We start from the raw sequence: 24,410 nt of genomic DNA, 5'->3' as shown, positions 1-24,410 counted from the left end.
CTTTTGTGTAATACGTTTATTAATATTTAACAGGTTTGTGACATAAAATTGAGCTGTTAGAACAATAATAAACATTTCAGTGTGTAATCATGATCACTATTCACCACATAGACCATAGTTCTGCTGAGATCCAGATGTTCCTCAGAGCAGGGACGCGTTCAGCCACTGCAGAAGAACCACATTCATGTTAAGACATCTCAGGAGGTCACTGCAGAAGATCCCTCCAACGGGTCTGCAGCTTCTTACCTCCATCATGTTGAACTCGACAGTTCCCGAATTATCTTTGTCCAGCACATTGAAAGTGTCTGTGGACAGGAAACCATCATCATCATCATCATGACGATGGAGAAGAAGCAGCAGCAGCAGAAGAGGCAGAAAGACTCACTGAACATTGTCTCCAGACGAACCAAACAGCTAACAAAGTTGTCGAAGTCAATGGTGAGGTCCGGGTCACTGTAACGAGCCACCAGGACCTGATGGAGCGGGTTGTTCAGACTAAAGCCTGCAACGGGGGCCAGAGGTCAGAGGAGTACGGTGCTACAACATAGGAAATTCCCAGGTGTGTGTTCTACCAGCTTCTTCCACAGCCGTCCTCATCTCAGAGGAGCTCATCGTCCCAGAGTTGTCGACGTCCTTCTGACGGTAGATTTTCTGTCACACAAGAAGACTTTATAAAGATCTGGTTCCTGGTTTAGGAGCTTCCACATGGTCCCTGGTTGTAGTTTCCCTGGAACAGAAACCCCTTTCTGGACCAGAGACTCACCAGGTAGTTCTCGATTTTGGTCCACAGCACTTTAAACTCCAGCAGACCCAGTTTACCGCTGCCGTCCTTCTGCAGCAACAGTTCAGGAAGTCAGACGCCTGCTCATACAATGGTATTATTTTACCCATCAGCCACCTGTGACGGGAGGACTTCTGTCAACTGTGGATTATTCATCTCCAGCATGAAGACGGAGATCCAGGTCTCCGCTATGGTGACCCGACCCGGTGGAAGGATACGTCCAGCATGTTGATCATGTTGCGACACGTCGAGATGCTGAAGCCGTCGGTCTCGATGTCCGAACCTTTCAAAGGGCAAACATGAGGTCATCAATGTTTACACCCAAAGATACTCCCTAACCGCCTCCCCCCTCGCTCCCCCCTCGCTCACCCCTCACAGACCCCTCAAACACCCCTCGCTCACCCGTATCTTTGGGTGTGTGAGAGGTCTGTGAGGGGTCTGTGAGGGGGGAGCGAGGGGGGAGGCGGTTAGGGAGTATCTTTGGGTGTGTGAGGGGTCTGTGAGGGGGGAGGCGGTTAGGGAGTATCTTTGGGTGTGTGAGGGGTGTGTCTGAACCTGAAGGTAAAAACTATTTCCTTTGTTTCTCACGTCTGGTCACCACTTTGTTGAGGATCCTCTGAAGCTCATGGGTTGAGATCTCACAGTCCTGCACACAGAAGCTTTGTTAGTATACGCACACACGCAGGCACACACGCAGGCACACACGCAGGCACACACGCAGGCACACACGCAGGCACACACGCAGGCTCACACGCAGGTTCACACGCAGGTACACACGCAGGTTCACACGCAGGTACACATGCAGGTTCACACGCAGGTACACACGCAGGTTCACACGCAGGTTCACACGCAGGTGCACGGCTCACCTCGCCCGCCAGTTGTCCAAACAGACTCCGAAACCGGTCGTCTACGTCGCCTTCATCAATCTCGATCTGAAACCAGGATTCAGCTGTTATTATTACAACCAGAAGGAAGTTTTCTTGTCAAAGCTCTGAAGAGACGTCTCACCTTCTCCACTCTGGACTCGATGGGGTCGTCTAGTTCTCTGCAGAGACAAAGACAGCTTCAGAGGAGGAAGGTCTCACAGATCTTCTCTAATAGGAGCTTTGAGGTTGCAAAGGCTCGCTGACACAAATGTCTCATCTGAAATATGACCAGAGGACTTTATGAAGATGTAGTGGATTTGTGCTTCTTTTGATCTGAGAAGAAAGTGTTCACATCTAACCCTGAGAATTAAGGATGGATTTACATAAAACTAGAAACAGCTGATTGTGTTAACAGCAGATCAATTAGAAGTGTTTATTTTTTATTACACTTCGTTCCAAGTGAATAAAATAATATAAAATCCACGATTTCCGCCAGTAGGTTCAGCGCTCAGCTGGTCTAACGAGCTTCTTCTTAGGTGGACTCACTGGAACTCTGCTTGTTTCTCTGAGAAGACGCGGACGCAGAAATCCCCGTCCTTGTTGGCCTCGAAGGTGGACGGGACGATCAGGTACTCCCCCGGCGGGAGGCAGAAGCGGCTGCAGACCTCTCGCAGGTTGATGAAAGTCTCGGAGCGAGCAGCGGATGCGTTGCTCAGGAAGAAATTCCTGTTCAGGTGGACGTTCCTCTGGCCACAGAACTGAAAAGGGGACAAGGGACGGGGGGGCGCGGGGGGCCAGACCCAACATCAGCTAAAACTAATGTGAACAGACGATCAGTGGGAAGCGAAATGCTGAGGGTCCTCCTACCTCCTCAGGGACCTGGAACACAAGAAGAAGAGTTAAACCGTCATGAGCAGGTTGTGAATCAGATGTTCTATTTTAGATTTTAGATATTTACAAACTACTAAAATCCTCAGCGGGACCTGAACCAGTCCAGACCAACCCTCCTTAGGACCACTATTAGAGGATCATCTTCTGACGAGAAGGAGAGTCTGACCATATTTAATCAATAGAGACCCACTTCCTGCTCATCAGGTTCAAGGTTCATCTCACAGGCCGGTTGACCCCCAGACCAGCTGATCCAAGAACAGCATTAGTCCAGTGTCCCGCAGCACTATACCCTCTGACCCGGTTACACCAGAACCTCCTTTGTCAGAGGCTTGACCTCCAGAGAGCACAACCCCTACGTGAGCTCACCTCGTAGATGGCGAATCCCACCGTGTGCATGTCCTCTCCCATCTTCCTCATGGATCTGCGGTTCTTCTGGATCAGACCGACTACAAAGCTGCAGCCGCTCTCGCCGTCGTCGGGGTCGTCGTCCTCCTCGTCCAGCCGGATCACGAACTGGGGGTTTGTCCAGAACGTGTCTGCAGGTTTGATAAACCAAACTGTAGAGATGAAACTTCACTGGACCTTCCTGCCCATCCGACAGGGTAACTCACTGGGAAAGTTCCTGCAGCCCCCGGCGGTGGACCCTCTCCTCCAGCTGCCGTCGAACTTGGACAGAGCCCACCTGGAGACGGAGTCGTCGCTCAGGGCGTCTGGCGTCAGATTACAGATCTCCAGCCGTGAGTAGTGACGCAGGAAGTCATTGAAGGACATCCTGGAAGACCGAGCACAGGGTTTAACGCACCTCTTGGGGCCTCGTGATCACTTCAGGTATTTGAGGTAAAACTGAGTTTTACCAGAACTCTCCGTCCTCTGAGCGATGACTCAAACGCTCTCTGTCCTCGTCACTGATCTGACGCCACTGAGCTGAGCTGTCAGACAGATTGATCAAGAAAACATGTTTAGTTGGACACAAAACTAAAACAGCAGCAGCCATCGTCAACAATCATCGCCATCAATCAGTTCAACTTGGGTCAGAGAGTCTGACTGATGAAGATGTTCTATCCAATAGAAACCTGAACAAGAGATACTTTGTTGGAGGATTAATGGACATTCATAGAGGTTTCAAGTTACTGACATTGAATCCTGGTCTGAGGAAACGTCACCTCTGTGTGATCGGGTGTAACCAGGAGTGATCAGGAGTGTCTGTTTCATCCAACATCTTCCTGCAGAGCACTCGGCAACAACGAGAGCAGCGGCCCCCAACCAACCAAATTTGTCTTTTTTTTTTTTTTCTTTTTTTTTTCATTGGGAGTTTTTTTCTGAAAAATATTGTCTTTCTTAAATGGACGGATTCTCTACTCGGTGCGCTGGTTCCTGTTGACACATTTCCCAAGCGCCATCCCAGGGATTTTTTAAATATTGTCCAACATGAAAGTGGCCGTTGGGGAGCGCTGACCTAGAGGACACTCCAGTCTTTCACCACCTCTGTGGTTCACAACAGGGAGGTGCCAGGTGACAAAGTAAGCTACAGGAGATCCGGGTGTGAACATCAGACCTGCTCAGGTAAATCAGTTTTTTAGTAACCTGATTGATCTCAGATTGATTGATACAGACAACTATCACTCTCTCTCTCTCACTCACTCACTTGTCACTCCAGGCTCCCGTCCACTCCACCTGACCCCAAGGGTTCCTGATCCGAATCAGCTTCTCCATGTTTCCTCGGTACTCAACCTGCAGCAAACCTCAGGTTACATCTGATAGGACCAACAGCGTCCTAAACATCTGAGATTCACCTGTCATCATGTTTCAGGTGTTCAGACAGGTGAATTTAGTAGGCGTGTCCTCTTACCTGAGCCGTCCCCGTCACAGAGTAGGCGTGGCCTTTCACCAGCTTCTGAGAGGTGACTGCCTCAGAGTCTGATGAGCTTGTGATCTGAAACAAAGAGTTTACTTATTTAATGTCTATGTGGTACTCCTCTCGTCCCTACATAGTACTTCTCTGGTTCCTATGTGGTACTCCTCTCGTCCCTACATAGTACTTCTCTGGTTCCTATGTGGTACTCCTCTCGTCCCTACATAGTACTTCTCTGGTTCCTATGTGGTACTGTTGTGGTCCCTCCATGGTATAAAACAAAGGCTGAGTTTTGCCCTCCAACACAATTTGGTCCAGATTATTTACATAAATAGTAAACAAAAGGGGACCCAATACAGAGCCTTACGGGACACCCTTGCAGACAGTTATCTAGACAATAGACAATATCTGCTTGTTCCTCCTCACTGAGAGCAAAACACCCGACTAGATCTCCACTCTTTGCTGTCCTGCTCCTAAATGGTGGAAGGAGGTCTGTGAAGACATCAGGACCACAGAGAGCCTTCACATCTTCAGACTAAAGACACACCTCTTCAGACTCTACCTCCACTAACACACTAACTAACTGCAGCACTTACATTGGACTTATAATGGTTCTTATCTACAGCAAGTTGTACATCGGCTTATTTGATGAAATCACACTTTCTTGTTTCTTGTTCTTCTGAGTTTGTTTCCTTATGGTTGAAATGTTCTTATTGTAAGTCGCTTTGGATAAATCTGATATCTGATATGACATGTAATGTAATGTAATATCAGATGATAGACCCTGTTATCTGATATGACATGTAATTTAATGTAATATCAGATGATAGACCCTCTTATCTGATGATCTTTAAGCTTGCTCCGAGAGCCCCGAGTTGAGGAGCCTTAGCCTTAAAACATCATGGTCAACTGTGTTAAATGCTTTAGACAGATCAATATACAGAGACACAAGGTTGATTCTTGTCAAGAGCAGCCAAAATGAATTCACCCCTTTCAGTGCAGCTGTAATAGTGCTACGTTTTTCCTAAAGCCTGATAAAATGGTTATAAGATTATTATACAAAATAGTGTATAAGAACTCCTTAAGTTGTTTGCTCACAAGAGCTTCAAGAAAAGTACAGATAAATTAGATATTGGCCTCTTGGTCCGCACCTTTAAACAATGGGAGAACAAAGGTAGATTTCCATTTCTTTGGTATGTCCTTATTTTTGATGGATATGTAAGTGTCAGGCCCCGAAGGTCCATAGGCTTTATGAGGAGAACCAGGGATTATCACGTCCCTACACCTCCTGAAAGGGGCGTGTGCATCTATGATTCGTGAAAACCATCATTGAAGATCTGGTTGAGTGTATTAACTGGGTTAGATTGACAGAATTCATTTAAGCCAGTCCCAGTTAAGATCTAGAGCTAAAACAATTGAATTTAGTCTGGATAGAAGGTGTATCAGTGACTGTAATGCCTCACTAGGGGATGGAGGATGGAGGCCTTTAACACTGACAGTCTGTGATAACTTTATGAATATGTACTGTGATGGTGGCTGGAAACACAGTCTAGTTTTTGAACTTTTCAATTTCTTGCTCATGAGTGAAATGAGTCAATTATGAGACTTGATTTATAGTTTGTTTATTAGTCCCTTTTTATGGTGGTGCAGTTGTTTATTTATTTCTATCTAATTATCTTAATGATTATTAATCATTCTGTTGATGTCAATGATTTAGTTTCACACTAGCTATTAACCAGACACACCAATCCCAAAAGTACCCTTCTGGTTCCTATGTTGTACCCCTGTGGGTCCCCTCTGGTCCCCCCGTGGTTCCTATCTTAGATCTTACGTCTATGGAGCAGCCCATCAGAGACCCACGGTTCTGACCCATGTGGATGATGTGGAACAGATGTGGATCCGGTCTGTTGAGGTCATGGACCTCAGCGATCCCGCCAGTGAAGTCCTCAAAGCCCTCCGTGGTGGATCCTCCAGACAGAGCCTCGTAGCACCCGTTCATCCTGCAGAGACACTACAGTCATCACCTGAGGCCAACGGCCGAGGACAGATCTCCTGATGTGGAACCAGGTCACCTTTCTGACTCTTGGGTTTGAATCCAAAGGGCCGTCAAAATAATAGAAAATATAAATGTAACATAATAATATAAATATGCACATCCCTCATCTCATCTTTCCAGTGGAGGACATAAGACAGCTAGTGGAGGAGACGGCTGGAGTACATGACAGCCAGAGGACATGAGACAGTCTTACTTGGCGTAGGCCTTCTCCAGCAGGGCGCTCCAGAACTCCCTCCCCTCCGCTGAGTGGACGAACATCAGCTCTCCGTCTTTGACTGGCAGACGGTCGTCAATGACAACGTCCACCCACTCCCCGAACTGCCAGAACTGAGACGGGACAGACGGAAAGACATGAAGGACATGAGAGAGACGTTTTCTACCTCTCGGATACTATTGGTACTGTGTTTTTGTACCTGGAAGTGGAAGATGCCTGCGTACTCTCCTTTCCTGAAGCTTTGCCCATGCGGAACGACTCGAGCCAGGACTTCCTCATTCAGGGTCAGAGAGGCGATGGCGGCGAGCAGCCAGCAGTCCCCTGGAGGGCAGACAGGAAGGGGCGGGGCTTAGTCAGTGACAGCCAACACAGTCAACCACCAGATCCTTATTTCCTCCATTCAGGAACTTGGTGTCTCAGGCTCTGCTCTCTCCCTTCTCTCGTCCTACCTCGACGGACGCTCCTACCGGGTAACCTGGAGAGGATCTGTGTCGGAACCTTGTCCTCTTACTGCTGGAGTTCCTCAGGGTTCAGCCAATTCTCCCTGACTCCAAACATTACAACAACACCATCCTGTAGATACACGCTCTACAACATCACAACCCGACACCCCGACCTCTGACCTCTCCGCTCTGCATGTGATAAACTGCTTGTTCCTCCTCACTGAGAGCGAAACACTCCACTAGATCTCCACTCTCTGCTGTCCTGCTCCTAAATGGTGGAAGGAGGTCTCTGAAGACACCAGGACCACAGAGAGCCTTCACATCTTCAGACTAAAGGCGGTTTCTGCGTCTTTACGTCACGTCTTTGTGTGTGGAAGTCGCTGGTTGCTTTATTTATTGATCATAGACTTTATTGCCCCGTGTATCCACACTGCTGCTTTTCATCAAGGACACATTTGTCCCGTATTTTCCTCCACAACTTTGTCCCCCTCGTTTGTGGAGATCTCCCTCCATGAATCAGAGGCCGTCCGGCGTCCTCATAGTCCGCCAATGACGGCTTGTACAAGCGCTCATATTTAAAAGCTCTTCAATCTGATCCGTTCTCTCGTAAACGTTCTTCCTTTTAATAACGGCCGTATTGTGCTGTGAAAACGGAGACGTGAGACTCCGTAAAGGACGTAGTCAGCTCTTTGATGACAAAACGCCTCTGTGTGACACACATGATGAATTGAAATTGTTTGTCTTTGTTCTTTAAAGCATAGCAGGTTCTTCCTGTCTCTTGGTGAGTTGTGGTGTGTCAAGAATAGAAAGCTTCACCTAAAGGATGAGACCTTATCGCATGAGGGCTACAGATACAACTCAGGGCCCAACTTAACCCTTGTTTTAGTTTTTTATAGTAAACTGTTCTGTACCGGTTTGTTCTGTGCCCATGACCAACAGAGTTAATTGAAGTCTTTAGTTACTGGGACCACCTGGAAGTCTTTTCCATTAACAGACTGGACTGAAACACCTGGAAGTCTTTTCCATTAACTGACTGGACTGAGACACCTGGAAGTCTTTTCCATTAACAGACTGGACTGAAACACCTGGAAGTCTTTTCCATTAACAGACTGGACTGAGACACCTGAAAGTCTTTTCCATTAACAGACTGGACTGAGACACCTGGAAGTCTTTTCCATTAACTGACTGGACTGAGACACCTGGAAGTCTTTTCCATTAACAGACTGGACTGAGACAACTGGAAGTCTCCTTCGGGTCGGTTCTCACCCAAAGCTCCCTGACAGATGTCCGTCCTTGAGGCTCCGGAGACAATGAACTCAGGGTCAGAGGTCAACTCCTGTGAAGGAAACAAAAAGCATGATGTTCAACCTCATATGACTCACTAAGTTATTGATTAGTCATTAATTTATGGACACAACCTCGATCACTGAGGTTATTGATTCCGCTCAGACTAACTCGGTGAGAACTGAATGAAACAATCTGTGGAGCTCTTGATCAAATCACATGAACTTCTTCATCTGATTGCAGACTTTAAAGGACTTTTCATTTCATGCAAATCAAAAATTCATACTCACAAATACAAACATTTTCAATTTCCAAGAAAATAAATAATATTAGAATAGTATGAAATCATTTTCTGAAAGCTCTGATCAGAAAACATTGTACTTCTTCTGCAGAGCGGCTTATGGTGCAGCTCCAGTGGGTGCGGCTTAGTGGAACCACAGCTCCCATTGTGGAGGAGCAGCTGGGCGTTCAGCACCCGGATCCAATGACACATCAATAATCTAGATCTCTAAAGTCATCCTTTCACATCTGAGCACACGTCACACCTCAAACTCACTCCACGAGTGGGTCAAAGTCAATAAAGAGCTTTTTATTATTCCTACAAAGACAACTTCTACATAAACTCAACGTTTCTTCTGTTCACAGAACAAACACTTAAAGACATAAACGTGAAGACATTAAGTTAAAGACATCATGGGCGGTGCCCTGGGAACCACAAGGTCCCATAAGTGTCCCATGTTGAAGACACCGGACCCCTAATTGCTCCCCGGGCAACATGTAAAAACATGGGTTACAAATGTAATGGAAGTCGCTCAGCTAAATGACATTGACATGAAGATATTAACATACGAACATGAATGTTCTGTTCTAATGTTCCTTCAGAAAATAAGTTGCTTTAACTGGACTTTTGGGCTTGTTCCTCTGCACGGAACTCCCTCAGAATAACGTTTATTCCCACGTACCGTCGGCCTCTCCCAGGACACCCCGCGGGTCTTGGGGGATCCGGGGCCCAGCTCCCTGAAGCCCAGTGAGGAACCGTGAGCCGGGAAGGTCTCATCCTGGAACAGGCGGCCACTCTCCGAGCAGCGCCGCCGCAAAACCTCGTAATCCTGGTTCAGGTACTTCAGCGCCCGGCCGAAGGAGCCGATGCCCCGGTCCTTGTCTCTGCGGTGCTGAAGGGTGGCGGCGATCCCCGTCATGGTCTGGTTCTGGTTCTGGTTCCGGGTCTGAGTCTCAATCTGGCTCTCGGCCTGGAGGGTCTGAGTGCTTCTGGAAAGTTTGAGCAGGTTGTGTTCAAGGTCTGGAGGATGCAGGTGAGTGACGTCACGAAAGGGCGTGTCCTTCTGCCGATTTGACTTTACCGGAAGTAGACAGATACAGCTTCCGGTAGGTTATTTCACAATGAAAGCCAAATTTGGTCGGCATGCAATCCCTCACTTTTAAAGACTTGTGCATATTTGTAAAATGGGAAAAGGCTGATATTGAACATATGTACATGTGCACTGACAAAATAAAGTAGTGAGCACGGGGGTCGTCGTGCCGCAGGGGTAGAGCGGGTGCGCTGGGAACCGCAAGGTTGGTGGTTCGAGTCCCGATTGCCCCATGTCTTAAGTCGAAGTGTCCCTGAGCAAGACACCTAACCCCTAATTGAAAATCCATGGGTTTAAAGTATAATGTAAGTCAGCTAAATGACCTGTAATATAATGTAACAATGAAAAACAACATGCAGGTATTCTATTTATAAAATAGAAATAAAAGCAGAATTATGAACCCATTATATCTTGTTTTTACAGAAGTATCTATTTATAAAATACAACTATACATTTACTGAATGTTGCACTAGTTTTCTGGATGTTTGATATACATTATTTACTTTTGTACTTTTTATTATTTTACCATTTAAAAGCAGCCGCATTTTATATCAACAGCTTCAGTAAACAGTTCTGTTCACTGTTACAGTTCAGACTTTTATTAAAATGTTTTCATTCAAATCTTATTCAAGTGAAAAATGTGATTTTATTGTGAAGGGTTGATGTGACACTCGTTAAACCTGGTTAAACAAACACTACACAAAGAGCATCACCACTTAAAGCTTCCTCTTTCCCTCCACATAACACTGTAGTACAACACTAGAGGGAGAACTTGGTCCATGGTATAAAGAACCACACTCTGGGAACACCAGAGAACCTCGTGCACTAGAGGAAGAGCCTAGTGTGTGATACAATGAACCCCACTAAACCCACTGAGGTCCATCAGGTCTCTGAGCACCAACGAAGAGGAGGGCATTACAACATTATAAAGTTCATTTATTTACCAGAATTTGTTTTATTTTCTTCAGTTTCAGCACTAAATATATTTACTTTCTTTATATTATTAAGAGGTTTTAGTCATTTTTAACTTGAATGAGTCTTTATATCCTTTTAATTAGCATATTATTATTATCATCATTATTATGACTCAGTAAATCAGGGCGTAAGAGTGAGTCAAGGAAGTGACTTGTGCCATGTTGAGTTTCCTGTATCAGATAATAAAACCTCTGTCGGTCTTCGCTACTGTAGTCTCCAGTTTGTTGGTTACCGTGGTTACCGTGGTTACTATGGTTACTATGGTTACTAACGGTTAGCGCTGGTTAATGCTCGTGTTTCCTGCTTCTGGAACACGTGAGGAGGAACAGAGCAGAGCCGGTAGATTCACAGAGAGGGCGCGGCGCGTAGAGTGCGGATCAGAAGCTCGAGAAGGCTCCTCCCCCTGCTCCTCCCCCTGGTCCTCCCCCTGGTCCTCCTCCTGGTCCTCCTCCTGGGCGGAGGTCTCCCTGTCGGGTTCTGGGCTCAGAGAGGAAAAGTTCCCTCGGATCCATCTGCGGAGGGTTGATCTCTGTTCTGTGCCCTTCTTCTTCTCGCTTCTCGCCATCATGTCCGGCGTGGCCTCCACTCTGGCCAAGAGGCGCGCGGTGGCCGCGGGCTTCGGCACCAACGCCAACGCGTCGCGGTACCTGAACCAGGACTTCGCGTCTCTGCGCGCGCAGTGCCGCTCGGCCGGTAAACTCTTCTGTGACGTCACGTTCCCTGCGGAGCCCGAAGCTCTGGGCTTCAAAGAGCTGGGCCGCGGCTCCTCAAAGGTCCGGGGAGTCACCTGGAAGAGGCCCACGGTGAGAGCTGCGGGGTCCGGGTCTGCTGGTGGAGGGAGGGGCAGTTTGGGAAAGGTGGGAATGGTTGGAGGGGCGGGGTAGCCGGAGGGAGGGGGGCGACGTGGTGGTGGGGGGGATCTGTTGGCAGATACAGAGGACACATCAGTGTCCCGCCCTCGTGGAAAAACACTACGTTTCTTAACAAGGAAATATGTATAAAGATGTTATATATACAGATGTTATATGTACAGATGTTATACATACGCAAATGCTGCTTCACGCTTGTACTTCTACCTCTGTAGCATCAGAGGTAGAAGTACAGAAAAGTACCATTGAACAAACTACACTATACACTAAACATGATCCAATATTTACCTTTGGCACTAACATACACAACTCTTCAGTTATGCTATGTAATGTATAAAGGGAATATTCATAGGATATAGTAGTAACGTATATAATTCATTATGAAGGATATTCCATAAGTTCTATAATATAATTACTCTACATATTTAAATGAATGAAACACTAATTGTGAAGCTCATAGCTATTATTATAGAAGCTTTAAAAGTATGTTTCAACCTTTGATCATTTTGTGTAATTTCACGATGTGAAATTGTGTTGAATAGTTTAGAGATATTCTGTGGTAGGTACTGTAGTAATACACATATCCTTAATTACATCAGAGCTGCTGCCCAAACACGGGAGACGAGTAACATGAAGTATCTGAGAAATATTTAGGGAGGACCCTGTGAGTCATCAGAGATCCTAAATTCCCTGAGGATGAGTCACTACGCTCTTATAAACGGGGATCGATCACATGATGCTCATTCCACATAACTCTGAGTAAATAATGAAACACAAACACACTATGATTCAATCATATTCCAGACGTTTGTGGTACCATTGAAGGTACTTGTACTACTACTTCTATATTGACGGCTATACACACAGTATACGGCTATACACACAGTGTTCTCACAAGTTCTCAGAAGCTGGAAGTTGAGAGCAGAGGAAGAGGAGGAGGAGGAGGAGGAAGTGATGCCTGTAGCACCTAGGCAGATTCCAATAAGGGTATTTAATGTTCAGTAAAAGTGTTCGGTCGGTTAAACTGGACTCCAGAACAGACACAGGAGGATGGTTGGCAGAAGAAGCGGAAGCAGGGAACGTCCGGTGGAGGTAGAGAAGGGAATACAGGGAGGGGGGCACAGGAAGGAAAAGTTGGACAAATAATCTGCAAGGATTAGAAAGTACGAGAAAACAACCCGTCAGTCCGGTTCTTAGTGGACCGATACACAACTACCGCTGAGCGGCAGACGAGTGGCGAGGGAACCGCGGCTCTAAAGCAGCGAGTGTTGATCGCCCGCAGGTGTGGCAATGCGTCAGGTGATGAAGGTGGCGCCCAGTTGCACACACACACACACACACACACACACACACACAAAGAGAATAGAGGGAGGACACACCGGAAACCCAACAGTGGCTGGAGACAAAAAGCTTATATTCCATAGTGAGTTTTACAAGTTAAAGGTACTGTGTACCTCTTAAGTACTGTTGATTAAGTACTGTGCCTAAGTACAGCTTTGAGGTACTTGCACTTTGTTACAGTACTTTCTACTTCTACATCCCAGATGTCGATTACGTACTTTTAACTTAACTGCATTTGAGTTTGAGTATTACTAAGATTATCTGAGTACTATTAAACATTATTATTAGTATTACTAAGGGTAGGTGGGTATTAATCACAGTAAGTGAGTATCATTAAGGGTAAATGAGTATTATTAACAGTGTCCAAGTATTATTGACAGTATATCAGTATTATTGACAGTATTAGTAGTAGCATCAACAGTATCTCGATAGCGTCAGTGATGTTGATCCCTTCTTGGTTCTGGTCTCAACCCTTCTAGGAACTTGTGTCAAATCCTGAGTTCATCTTGGGGGGAGCAACTAGAACCGACATCTGCCAGGGAGCTCTAGGTAAGGTTTCCTGAATGTCCCTGAACACACCACACGGACCCTGAACAAATCACGGCCTCCAGACCATCACTGTCCCTGAACCATGGCAGACCCGTACTGTACCCCCCTTCCCTTGTGTCAGTCACACCTTAATAACTGGAACGGGAATAAAACTCTATTCAATAGTCGTCAAACACCCAACTTCTTTAATAAAAACAGTACTTTGACCTCATGAAACGTCGGTTAGTTGGTGTGTGTCGATCTGTGACTTGGTGAGGCTGAGGAGTTATTATCAGTTTTACTGAAACAAAGCAGGACATCGGATAGAAAGTCTGCACATCACAACCAACAAGTGTCTTTACAGCAGAACGTGTTCCAACCGGAGGCCTAATGAGGCGGCGTATTCACAGGGCGCCGACTGCCTGAGCAGGAAAAGCCTGCCAGACAAACATCAGAGGGAGGGGGAGGGGTGGTGAAGATATGTGGTGTCAACCAATGAGGACACACCCCGAGCGCACACACACACACACACACACACGGCGGTGGGTGACTCACCAGCATGCCGTGCCTTCACTACACTCCGTTGTTGTGTAACTTTAGAGTAAAGAACTGTTTCTGAAAAGTTGGTCAGTCCAGGAATTTAGTTCGGAGTGAGACCTCTTGGCTGCGCCGGCTGCGACGCAGCAAATATCTGTGGTGAGAAAGTACAGAAGCGTCTTCAGGCAGCTGTGATCTGAGGTCTGAGGGTTGGTTTGGTCCTCTACGGAGCAAACTCCAGGGACGCTATCAGCATCTGTATGGAAAACAGACATCTGATGGAGGTGTCATGACTGGCTCATGAAATGGCTCTCTAGCGCCCCCTCGTCATGTGTTGGGAAAAGGCCCCTCGCCCACCGTGTCCGATGTACGTGATATTTAACACACTTATTTGGTTCCACTGGTTCTACAGTCTATCAGGCCCCGCTTTCTATTATTTTCTGGGATTTTCTTAATTTAGTGAAAAGCACATATACGCTGGGTAACGATCCAGACGTGATCTCTCTACCATAGTTTGCATTTCTTTTCCATTTTATACTGTTTTACTTTTAACAACCTCCTTTATGCGATTAACATCAAATCCATAAGAAAGCTCATGCCATGATGTCTCATACCTCTTACTCTGGGACACGTTTTTTGAAGGACGCAGACATTCACAGTTGTGTCATCCGGCGTCCCCCCATCACCCCCGACTGGCAGGAGGATGCTACGGCCCGTCCATTGCTGCTTGTAGCTCCCGCCGTCTTTTATGGCATCACATGTCCCCATCAGACGGCCGATACGACGTCTGAGAGTTATTACCGACTGATTGTAGTTGTGTAAACTGTAGAAGAATCATCGGGACGACCTCCCCGAGGTGACCTTCAGGTGTCCTTTTGTCCGTCCAGGTGACTGCTGGCTGTTGGCGGCCATTGCCTCGCTCACGCTGAACGAGTATGTGATGGCCAGAGTTGTCCCCACCGACCAGGGCTTCGGAGACAACTACGCTGGCATCTTTCACTTCCAGGTACCGGAGTGGGACTCATGTCCATCATGTCTTATATCCATCATGTCCCATGTCTACTGTATTCTGTATCCAATGGTTCATGTCCACCCTGTCTCATGTCCATCATGTCTACTGTATTCTGTATCCAATGGTTCATGTCCACCCTGTCTCATGTCCATCATGTCTTATATCCATCATGTCCCATGTATTCTGTATCCAATGGTTCATGTCCACCCTGTCTCATGTCCATCATGTCTACTGTATTCTGTATCCAATGGTTTATGTCCACCCTGTCTCATGTCCATCATGTCTTATATCCATCATGTCCCTTGTCTACTGTATTCTGTATCCAATGGTTCATGTCCACCCTGTCTCATGTCCATCATGTCTATTGTATCTAATGTCTTATGTCTACTGTATCTAATGTTGCTTGTCCATCATGTCTCATGCCTTTCTGTCTGTCCCGTCTCAGTTCTGGCAGTTTGGGGAGTGGGTGGACGTTGTCATTGACGACCGTCTGCCGGTGAAAGACGGAGAGCTGTTGTTCGTCCACTCAGCGGAGGGGAGGGAGTTCTGGAGCGCCCTGCTGGAGAAGGCCTACGCCAAGTAAGAGAGACAAACAGAGAGACAAACAGAGAGACAAACAGAGTAACTACTGTGGATCCTCTGTGAGGATGAGAGAACTTCCTCTTTCACCCCCTGCGTGTTCCTCACAGAGTCAACGGCTGCTACGAGGCCCTCTCAGGGGGATCCACTACCGAGGGCTTCGAGGACTTCACAGGAGGCATCGCCGAGAACTTCGACCTCCAGCGCCCCCCCCCGAACCTCTTCTACATCATCAAGAAGGCGCTGGAGGCCGGAGCGCTGTTGGGCTGCTCCATTGACGTGAGTCCCCTGGTGTTCAGTGACATAGACCAGAGACCACGTAGATCATAGACCACATACGCTGGAAACCACAGAGACCACGTAGATAGAGGCCTAATAGGCTAGGAGATCAGAAACCACGTAAACCACTTATTTTAGAAACAAAAACATCTGCTGATAAAAAAAAGAATATGTTCTATTTTAGTTTGGACTTTGATAACGAAGATGATGAAGACTTTGATGGTGGTGGTGAGAATGATGATGGTGATGATGGTGATGATGAGGGTGATGATGATTAAGTGATTAGCCATCCTGTTGTTTCAGATCACCAGCGCCGCCGACTCGGAGGCCGTGACCCGTCAGAAGCTGGTGAAAGGCCACGCCTACTCGCTGACCGGCGCCGTGGAGGTAATGTCACATCCTGCAGATGAGGAGGTGAAGAAGAGGTGGCAGGTAAAGCTTCTGTTTGTGTCCAGGTGAACTACCGTGGCCGGCAGGAGAAGTTGGTGAGGGTCAGGAACCCCTGGGGTCAAGTGGAGTGGACGGGAGCCTGGAGCGACGGGTAAGCAGACCAAGCATATATACACATGAACATACATATGTACATGGATATATATCCATGTACATATGTATCCATGGCTATATTAAGTATATGAACTAGGTTGTTATCCAAACACATCCAGATCAGATCAGAAATAAAGACAGATGACCAAAGAAGAGAAGAAGACGGGTTTTCTTCTTCCTCTTATCATATCTATGATTCTGTTTATGTTCACACAGATCGTCTGAGTGGAACTATGTAGAGGGAGACTGTCCCCACGCCAAGGCCGAGGACGGAGAGTTCTGGTGGGTAGCAGCCCGTTGATGTTGGTACTCTTGGTGGTTGAGTGGGTCTCAGCTCTCCTTTGTGTCTGTCTCCGCAGGATGTCCTTCAGCGAGTTCTCACGTAACTACAACCGCGTGGAGGTGTGCACCCTGACCCCCGACGCCATCGACGACGACTCCGTCAAACATTGGAGCGTCAGCAAGTTCGACGGCACCTGGAGGAGAGGCTCCACGGCTGGGGGCTGCAGGAACCACCCGTGTAAGTTCTTATCTGGGTGGAAGCTTCAGGGTTCTTGATGACGCAGGTTCACATGTGGGCTCACTCTCCCTCTGCAGACACCTTCTGGACGAACCCCCAGTTCGTGGTCCGCCTGGAGGAGGAGGACGACGACCCCGATGACGGAGATGTGGGCTGCAGCTTTGTGGTCGGCCTGATCCAGAAGAACCGCAGAAAGCTACGTCAGCAGGGCGAGGACATGCACACCGTGGGCTTTGCCATCTACGAGGTGAGAGCCGGAGGACGAGACCGGCTAGAGGCGGAGACAGTGAGAAAGAGAGGCGGAGTCAACCTCCAGTAACCTCTGTCTCCTCTTGTGTTTTTCTTTAGGTTCCAAAGCAAGTGAGTGAACGCTGCCAACACCGACGGGCCAAAGGTCAAACTCCTTCAACTTTTACATTTGTCTCTTCAAATGAAATGACTGAAGGCCTCAACTAGTTTGCACCCTAGTAGCACTTTCTTATAGCACTAAAGCAATAAAGTGTACTTTCTTAAGTCGCTTTGGATAAATTGGTAAATGTTCACATGGATAAATGTTATTAAAACGCTTCATATTAAAGAGAGCAATAGAAACAACGGTCCTCATTGGCTGAGCCGTACCCCAAGTTGTCTGATTGGCTGTTGTCCCCCCAGTTCTACGGGCAGCGGGAGGTGCACCTGGACAAGAACTTCTTCCTGACTCACGCTCAGACGGCCAAGTCGGAGACATTCATCAACCTCCGTGAGGTGAGCACGCGCTTCAAGCTGCCGCCAGGGGAGTACCTGGTGGTCCCGTCCACCTTCGAGCCGCACCTCAACGGAGACTTCTGCATCCGTGTGTTCTCCGAGAAGCAGACCGAGACCCTGTAAGACCCTGTCCTGCACAGTCCCAGCCTGTGCTGTAGTCTTCAAATGTCTCTTATACCCTCTTAGAACCTGAGTCTGAATGCTGTTTTATGTCCGTACTTTCAGACCTTGTGACGACCCTGTAAGCGCCGAGCTAGAAGACGTAAGTAAATCCAGATTGGTAGTTTACGTTAAGGATTCAGACATAATATAATTTCGGCACACAGTAAACCACATTTTTTGGATTATTCTTGAAATAAAAGATTAGGAAGTTTGTCAACGTTGTCACTGTTGCCATGGTGATTGTATCCAGGAGACTGTGTCAGATGAAGGTGTTGATGCAGGATTCAGAGGCCTCTTCACCAAACTCGCCGGAGACGTAAGTATCACTTCCTGTGTGGGGCCAATCAGAGCGACGAGTCTGAGTGACGTTCGTCTACAAACTGTTGTGTTTCAGGACATGGAGATCTCCGCGGGGGAGCTGAGGACCATCCTGAACAAGATTGTTGCCAAACGTGAGTTTGAGAATATCAAGCATGCAAACATTCCAACGTGATCTCCAAAACCTGTTCGTAAAAATGTATACGAAATATTTGACATAGAAATTCGTAACAATACATACGAACTGGCGGTGGTTAACCACGCCCCTTGAGTGAACGTCTCTCCGCCATGTTTTTTGAGGGGGTTTGGGTTAGTATTGTATTCTTACAATATAACATTGATTTCTCGTTAAAAATGCAATGCAAACACGTTTATTTGACTTCACAAAGTGTGTTTACGGGGTGCAGGTCCCCGCTCACTTTGAACAGGGTGACGTCATCGGTTGCAGTCCGTATTTATTTAGTATGTATCACTACGAACAGGTTTTGGAGATCAGGCTGAACATTCACAAGATCTCATGATGCCACTCTACACTTTAAATCTACGTTTCTCATTTAGCTGGCTTTCTGCTGTCCGGATCAACAAACAGTCGGCATGTTGTTGTGTGTTTAGCTCTCAGTGAGGGAGCAACTAGCCGATTGATCAGGTAGGGACGTACGGTTAGACCAGGTCCTGGATGTAGACCGGACCTGATCAAGTCCTGGATTTAGACTGGACCCGATCGGTTAGCCACACGGTACGCAAGTACCAATGTTTTGAAACGGATGCTGGAAGCCACTGGTGAATGAATAGGACTAGTAACCTGTAATGGGAGAGGACCAGTAACCAGTGAAGGGAGAGGACTGGTAACGAGTGAAGGGAGAGGACTGGTAACCAGTGAAGGGAGAGGACCAGTAACCAGTGAAGGGAGAGGACTGGTAACGAGTGAAGGGAGAGGACTGGTAACCAGTGAAGGGAGAGGACCAGTAACCAGTGAAGGGAGAGGACTGGTAACCAGTGAAGGGAGAGGACTGGTAACCAGTGAAGGGAGAGGACCAGTAACCAGTGAAGGGAGAGGACTAGTAACCAGTGAAGGGAGAGGACTGGTAACCAGTGAAGGGAGAGGACTGGTAACCAGTGAAGGGAGAGGACCAGTAACCAGTGAAGGGAGAGGACCAGTAACCAGTGAAGGGAGAGGACTAGTAACCAGTGAAGGGAGAGGACTGGTAACCAGTGAAGGGAGAGGACCAGTAACCAGTGAAGGGAGAGGACTGGTAACCAGTGAAGGGAGAGGACCAGTAACCAGTGAAGGGAGAGGACTGGTAACCAGTGAAGGGAGAGGACTGGTAACGAGTGAAGGGAGAGGACCAGTAACCAGTGAAGGGAGAGGACTGGTAACCAGTGAAGGGAGAGGACTGGTAACCAGTGAAGGGAGAGGACCAGTAACCAGTGAAGGGAGCGGACTAGTAACCAGTGAAGGGAGAGGACTGGTAACCAGTGAAGGGAGAGGACCAGTAACCAGTGAAGGGAGAGGACTGGTAACCAGTGAAGGGAGAGGACCAGTAACCAGTGAAGGGAGAGGACCGGTAACCAGTGAAGGGAGAGGACTGGTAACGAGTGAAGGGAGAGGACTGGTAACCAGTGAAGGGAGAGGACCGGTAACCAGTGAAGGGAGAGGACTGGTAACCAGTGAAGGGAGAGGACCAGTAACCAGTGAAGGGAGAGGACTAGTAACCAGTGAAGGGAGAGGACTGGTAACCAGTGAAGGGAGAGGACCAGTAACCAGTGAAGGGAGAGGACTGGTAACCAGTGAAGGGAGAGGACCAGTAACCAGTGAAGGGAGAGGACTGGTAACCAGTGAAGGGAGAGGACTGGTAACGAGTGAAGGGAGAGGACTGGTAACCAGTGAAGGGAGAGGACTGGTAACCAGTGAAGGGAGAGGACCAGTAACCAGTGAAGGGAGAGGACTGGTAACCAGTGAAGGGAGAGGACCAGTAACCAGTGAAGGGAGAGGACTGGTAACCAGTGAAGGGAGAGGACCAGTAACCAGTGAAGGGAGAGGACTGGTAACCAGTGAAGGGAGAGGACTGGTAACCAGTGAAGGGAGAGGACCAGTAACCAGTGAAGGGAGAGGACTGGTAACCAGTGAAGGGAGAGGACCAGTAACCAGTGAAGGGAGAGGACTGGTAACCAGTGAAGGGAGAGGACCGGTAACCAGTGAAGGGAGAGGACCAGTAACCAGTGAAGGGAGAGGACTGGTAACCAGTGAAGGGAGAGGACCAGTAACCAGTGAAGGGAGAGGACTGGTAACCAGTGAAGGGAGAGGACCGGTAACCAGTGAAGGGAGAGGACCAGTAACCAGTGAAGGGAGAGGACTGGTAACCAGTGAAGGGAGAGGACCAGTAACCAGTGAAGGGAGAGGACCGGTAACCAGTGAAGGGAGCGAAGAAGCGGAGTAGTGCGGGTACATTGAGGTTAAAGACTGCTGTATTCCCGATGAGTTAAGATGCATGAGACAGTCCGTTGAAAGGAGGGCTGATAGGAGGCGAGGAGGAGGAGAGGAGAGAAGGAGCGAATGATACGATGGTACGCGAGAGGTAGTCAGGTGATGTGAGTGAGAGAGAGAAAGAGATGAAGAAGGGGTCGTGGACATGACGTGGAGTTTAGATGTGGAGCAGTTTCTGGTGAACAGATAGTCAAGGTGGTTGCTGACTTTGTGAGTAGGAGGGAAGGAATGAATGAGAGAAAAGGAAGAAAGTAAGAGGTAGGTCACATGACTTCTCTGTCTGGATGTTAAAGTCACCCAGGATGAGCGGTTTGACAGCAGGAAGCCGGAGATGAGGTCTGTCTTGTGGGAAGCCGACTTGCAGCAAAAATAAGACACAATAATAAGATCTCACGTCCCCCCGATGTCATGATCTCACGCGATCAGATGACTTGATGTATGTCGGTGACGTTGTTGGCCTTCCTGTCTCTTCACCAAAGGAACCGACATAAAGACAGACGGCTTCAGTATGGAGACCTCCAGGATCATGGTGAACCTGATGGACGTATCCTTAAGAGGCAGACGGCTAACGTTAGCTGTCCAGGGCTGGATTCGAATTGTCACAAAATGACCTCCTAATGTCTATTCCTAACCACGAGGGCTGTCACAAACTACTTTTGCTGTTGCGATTATTGCACCAAAGTCGATTGCGATATAAAATATTATTGTAAAGTTCAGACCATTTTATGCCACTGATTACATAATGACACTATGAATATATAATAGCATAATAATGTAAGTGAGCAAAAAACGCTTTATTCTTCAAAATACTTAGATATTAGAATCGCAATGTGAAAAAATCTATTCCAAATAAATAATAAGTGCAAGGGACACGGAGCGGGAAGTGTCGGCTTTGATGATGTGTCCAGCAAAGAGGCGCCGCGGCAGCCGGGGAGGTTTAACCCGGAGGATCCAACCGCCGGCAGGGCGACGCGCCCTGTGGCTGCAGGGACGTCAGTCTGCAGTGTTGGAAATACAATTTCTCCGAAGAGGGACTACAAAGAAGCATCTGAGATGCCTTCATGTGTTACAGTGCTGAGTCACGCAGACGACACAAACAACCAGGTTCAAAGTATTACTTTACTAACAAGGTTGCAACATATGAGTTCTGCTAACGCTTACTCAACTGTTTTCTACGTTTCTCGGTCACGATCATCAATGCTCGCAAACGGCCAAATGATAACTACATCACTATTTAAAAATTGCTGCAGCAAAGAATTGTGGGATGGAATTATCTCCTTTCCTTTGGTAAAGGATGCTACAGTGGTTCCTATGCTAAAGGAGCTAAGTAGGGAAGCATTGAAGCTCCTTTCCTTAGCATTGAGAATTCAAACAGCTCTTATTTTGGCGGCCACCTACACTACTTCCGGGTTATTCCACTCAGTTAGGAACCATCTTAAGCATATTTGACAATTCAAATCCAGCCAAGGTGTAAGATCTTCAGTCTTACAGGAAGTCCACCTACATTTCTGTAAAAGTCCGAGAGTAATAGTATGTAAACTTAACAGCTGAGCAGGACAGCGGGAACGGGAAGCTCGGCCTCGGAGAGTTTGCCACTCTGTGGAAGAAGGTGCAGAGATACCTGGTGAGACCTTTGTGACCTTTGACCTTGACATGTAAACACCTGAACTCACCTGAGACAAAGTTCAACAGCAGATATCTGTGTGTGTGTGTGTGTGTTTCTGTAGACCATTTACAAGAAAAACGACGCTGATAACTCCGGGACGATGAGCACTCCAGAGATGAGAGTGGCCTTCAAAGACGCAGGTCAGTTCCTCCTCCTTCTTCTTCTCCTCATTAAGTCTGAAGATTGTAGTATCTGATTTACAGTACGACTAAAACAAGAATAAGAATAACCTGTTTATTTCTTTTTTTAAATGAACCAGCTTTATACCAAGTCATATTATAGTTTGGCTTTAGGGTTTATTAGTTCATAAATAAGCCAGATTTGAGTCAGTATCAGTATTTCAGGGGGGGTTGTGGAAACAGGAAGAGCTCTTTGCCTTCATGGGTTCCTGCAGAGCTGTGGTTAGCGCTTAAGGGCTGTGAGTTATGGTGGTTCCTTTGTGACTCACAAAGTCAATGAGGTTTCAAAAAGCGGAGCTGGAGTGTGCTCGAATTATTGGGGTCTGGAGGCTTTGGACCGGGTCTCTGGGGTTCTTGTGAGCGTGCAGCTGAAGTATGGGGTGCCATCCGGTCTCGGTCTCCACCAATGAGGGTGCCCTGGGAGCCTTTATGGGTTGGGTTACGCCAAAGGTCAAATTTTTCAACTTTGAGTAGATGTGCTACTGTTGGGAGACCCAAAACACATTGGAGGGGTTATTTCTCCCAGCTGGAACGGACGAATGGATGTCATATGTCACAACATAATGTGTTTTGTCTTCTTCTTCTTCTTCTTCTAATTCTCCTGTGATCTGTTTTTTGGGTTAATGTCATGACTGTATATTGTGTTTCTCTCTGCTGCTGTCTGGACTCTTTACTGTCGCTAGAATAATGATGAAGGTACGTTACGTCCGCATCTTTAGCTGTGATTTAGCATCTTTGGTAGTGTTCGATAAAGGCACAATTTTATTGGGATTAGCTTCTTAACGTTTTTACTGAAGCACAATGCTGATGGTGCGTTCTGCTCCTCCAGGTTTCACTCTCAACAACAACATCTACCAGCTGCTGGTGGCTCGATACTCTGACCCCGACATGACCATTGACTTCGACAACTTCGTTGGCTGTCTGATGAGGCTGGAGATGATGTTCAGTGAGTCTCTTTAAAGGTCCCTGTGCAGCTCTGCATGTTAGACTACAACTCCCAGGGTGCATATCACTGAACATCCAATCATAGAGCAGAACCTTCTGTCACGGCAAGCTGAAGCTAGTTGCATGTTGTGACGCCGAAAACACCGATTAAATCCACTCAACGTCTCTGGGTTAGTTTTTATCCAGCTAATGAACTTACTGGACCAGCTAACGACCTAACGTGGTCAGCTAATGAGCTAGCATAGCCAGCTAATGAACTTACTGGACCAGCTAACGACCTAACGTGGTCAGCTAATGAGCTAGCATAGCAGGCAATGAGTCAATGGAGCCAGCTATTGAGCTAACCTGGCTAACTAATGAGCTAACGTAGACCAGCTAGTATCCGAATGTAGAGCTAATGAGCTAAGCTAACCACCTAATGTTAGCTATGTTAGCTACCTGAGAACCTTCACAAGGTATGTTTCCCTTGTCTTTCTCCTCAGAGATCTTCAAGAGGCTCGACCCTCACGACAGTGGCTCCATCGAGCTCGACTTCAACTCGGTGAGAACAACATAGTCTCCTTCGCACATTGAGGGTGGGGGGACCAGAACCTGGTCCACGAGCAGAATAAACCAGTCTGACCCGGTCTCTCTGTCTTCCCCCTGCAGTGGATAAACTTCGCTATGATCTGAGGCACAGTTTCAGTGGTCAACAGGCCTCAACGCTCTTCCTGTCACTCGTAAAGTTTAATACCTCTCTCTCTGATGGAATCTGTCTAATAATAAAGTTACCCACAATCGTTTGTTCTGTGTCTCTTGTGTCTTACATTCGTCTTACATTTACTTCAGATAATATCCAGCACAGGTCAGCTGGTCGCATTATTCACAAAAGAGTATGAAATATTTTACTGTCGTCCCTGAGACCACGGCCCCTCTGCGCTATCACCCCCCCAAAAAATATAAGATCTCAAATGTTAAAAGATATATTACAG

General features: G+C 47.3%; 2 protein-coding genes across 3 annotated transcripts; one reads left to right on the top strand and one right to left on the bottom strand.

Moving 5' to 3' along the window:
- Window position 1: 1 nt before the first annotated feature.
- LOC120824594 (calpain-2 catalytic subunit) lies at window positions 2-10,902 on the bottom strand. Of its 2 annotated transcripts, none has more exons than XR_013450570.1 (21): window positions 9,350-10,902; window positions 8,370-8,439; window positions 6,860-6,981; window positions 6,640-6,773; window positions 6,222-6,390; window positions 4,388-4,471; window positions 4,184-4,269; window positions 3,393-3,467; window positions 3,150-3,310; window positions 2,905-3,074; window positions 2,515-2,526; window positions 2,194-2,405; window positions 1,790-1,826; window positions 1,648-1,713; window positions 1,337-1,427; window positions 1,000-1,064; window positions 764-832; window positions 573-651; window positions 386-502; window positions 247-305; window positions 2-165 (listed from the first exon to the last, which is right to left on the bottom strand). XR_013450570.1 is itself a non-coding variant. In XM_078079983.1 (21 exons), exons 1-21 carry the CDS (start codon window positions 9,584-9,586, stop codon window positions 142-144), a joined length of 2,106 nt encoding a protein of 701 aa, XP_077936109.1. In that variant the 5' UTR covers window positions 9,587-10,902; the 3' UTR covers window positions 2-141. The 2 variants fall into 2 exon arrangements, 1 of the variants encoding a protein (XP_077936109.1); XM_078079983.1 differs by having other exon boundaries at window positions 1,370-1,427.
- Window positions 10,855-24,221, top strand: LOC120824596 (calpain-2 catalytic subunit). The gene is made up of 21 exons (XM_040185497.2): window positions 10,855-11,535; window positions 13,422-13,491; window positions 14,895-15,013; window positions 15,465-15,598; window positions 15,709-15,877; window positions 16,181-16,264; window positions 16,333-16,418; window positions 16,637-16,702; window positions 16,780-16,940; window positions 17,018-17,187; window positions 17,289-17,300; window positions 17,592-17,803; window positions 17,910-17,946; window positions 18,097-18,162; window positions 18,241-18,298; window positions 21,129-21,193; window positions 22,205-22,273; window positions 22,377-22,455; window positions 23,324-23,440; window positions 23,922-23,980; window positions 24,088-24,221. The coding sequence occupies exons 1-21, from the start codon at window positions 11,020-11,022 to the stop codon at window positions 24,109-24,111; spliced, it is 2,373 nt and encodes a 790-aa protein (XP_040041431.2). The 5' UTR covers window positions 10,855-11,019; the 3' UTR covers window positions 24,112-24,221.
- The last annotated feature ends 189 nt before the right edge of the window (window positions 24,222-24,410 follow it).

Source organism: Gasterosteus aculeatus, chromosome 9, assembly GCF_964276395.1.
Source record: "Gasterosteus aculeatus chromosome 9, fGasAcu3.hap1.1, whole genome shotgun sequence".
Lineage (NCBI taxonomy): Eukaryota > Metazoa > Chordata > Actinopteri > Perciformes > Gasterosteidae > Gasterosteus > Gasterosteus aculeatus.
Note: the sequence above shows the minus strand (reverse complement) of the source record. Positions and strands in the feature narration are given on the sequence as shown.

Coding starts and splice junctions, on each gene's coding strand:
- LOC120824594 (XM_078079983.1), bottom strand. CDS start 9,586: ATGACGGGGATCGCCGCCACCCTTCAGCACCGCAGAGACAAGGACCGG. Junction 6,982..8,369: donor CATCTGTCAGGGAGCTTTGG/GTGAGAACCGAC, acceptor TCTGCCCTCCAG/GGGACTGCTGGCTGCTCGCC. Junction 503..572: donor GACGGCTGTGGAAGAAGCTG/GTAGAACACACA, acceptor CCCCCGTTGCAG/GCTTTAGTCTGAACAACCCG.
- LOC120824596 (XM_040185497.2), top strand. CDS start 11,020: ATGCTCGTGTTTCCTGCTTCTGGAACACGTGAGGAGGAACAGAGCAGA. Junction 22,456..23,323: donor AGTGGCCTTCAAAGACGCAG/GTCAGTTCCTCC, acceptor CTGCTCCTCCAG/GTTTCACTCTCAACAACAAC. Junction 23,981..24,087: donor TCGAGCTCGACTTCAACTCG/GTGAGAACAACA, acceptor TTCCCCCTGCAG/TGGATAAACTTCGCTATGAT.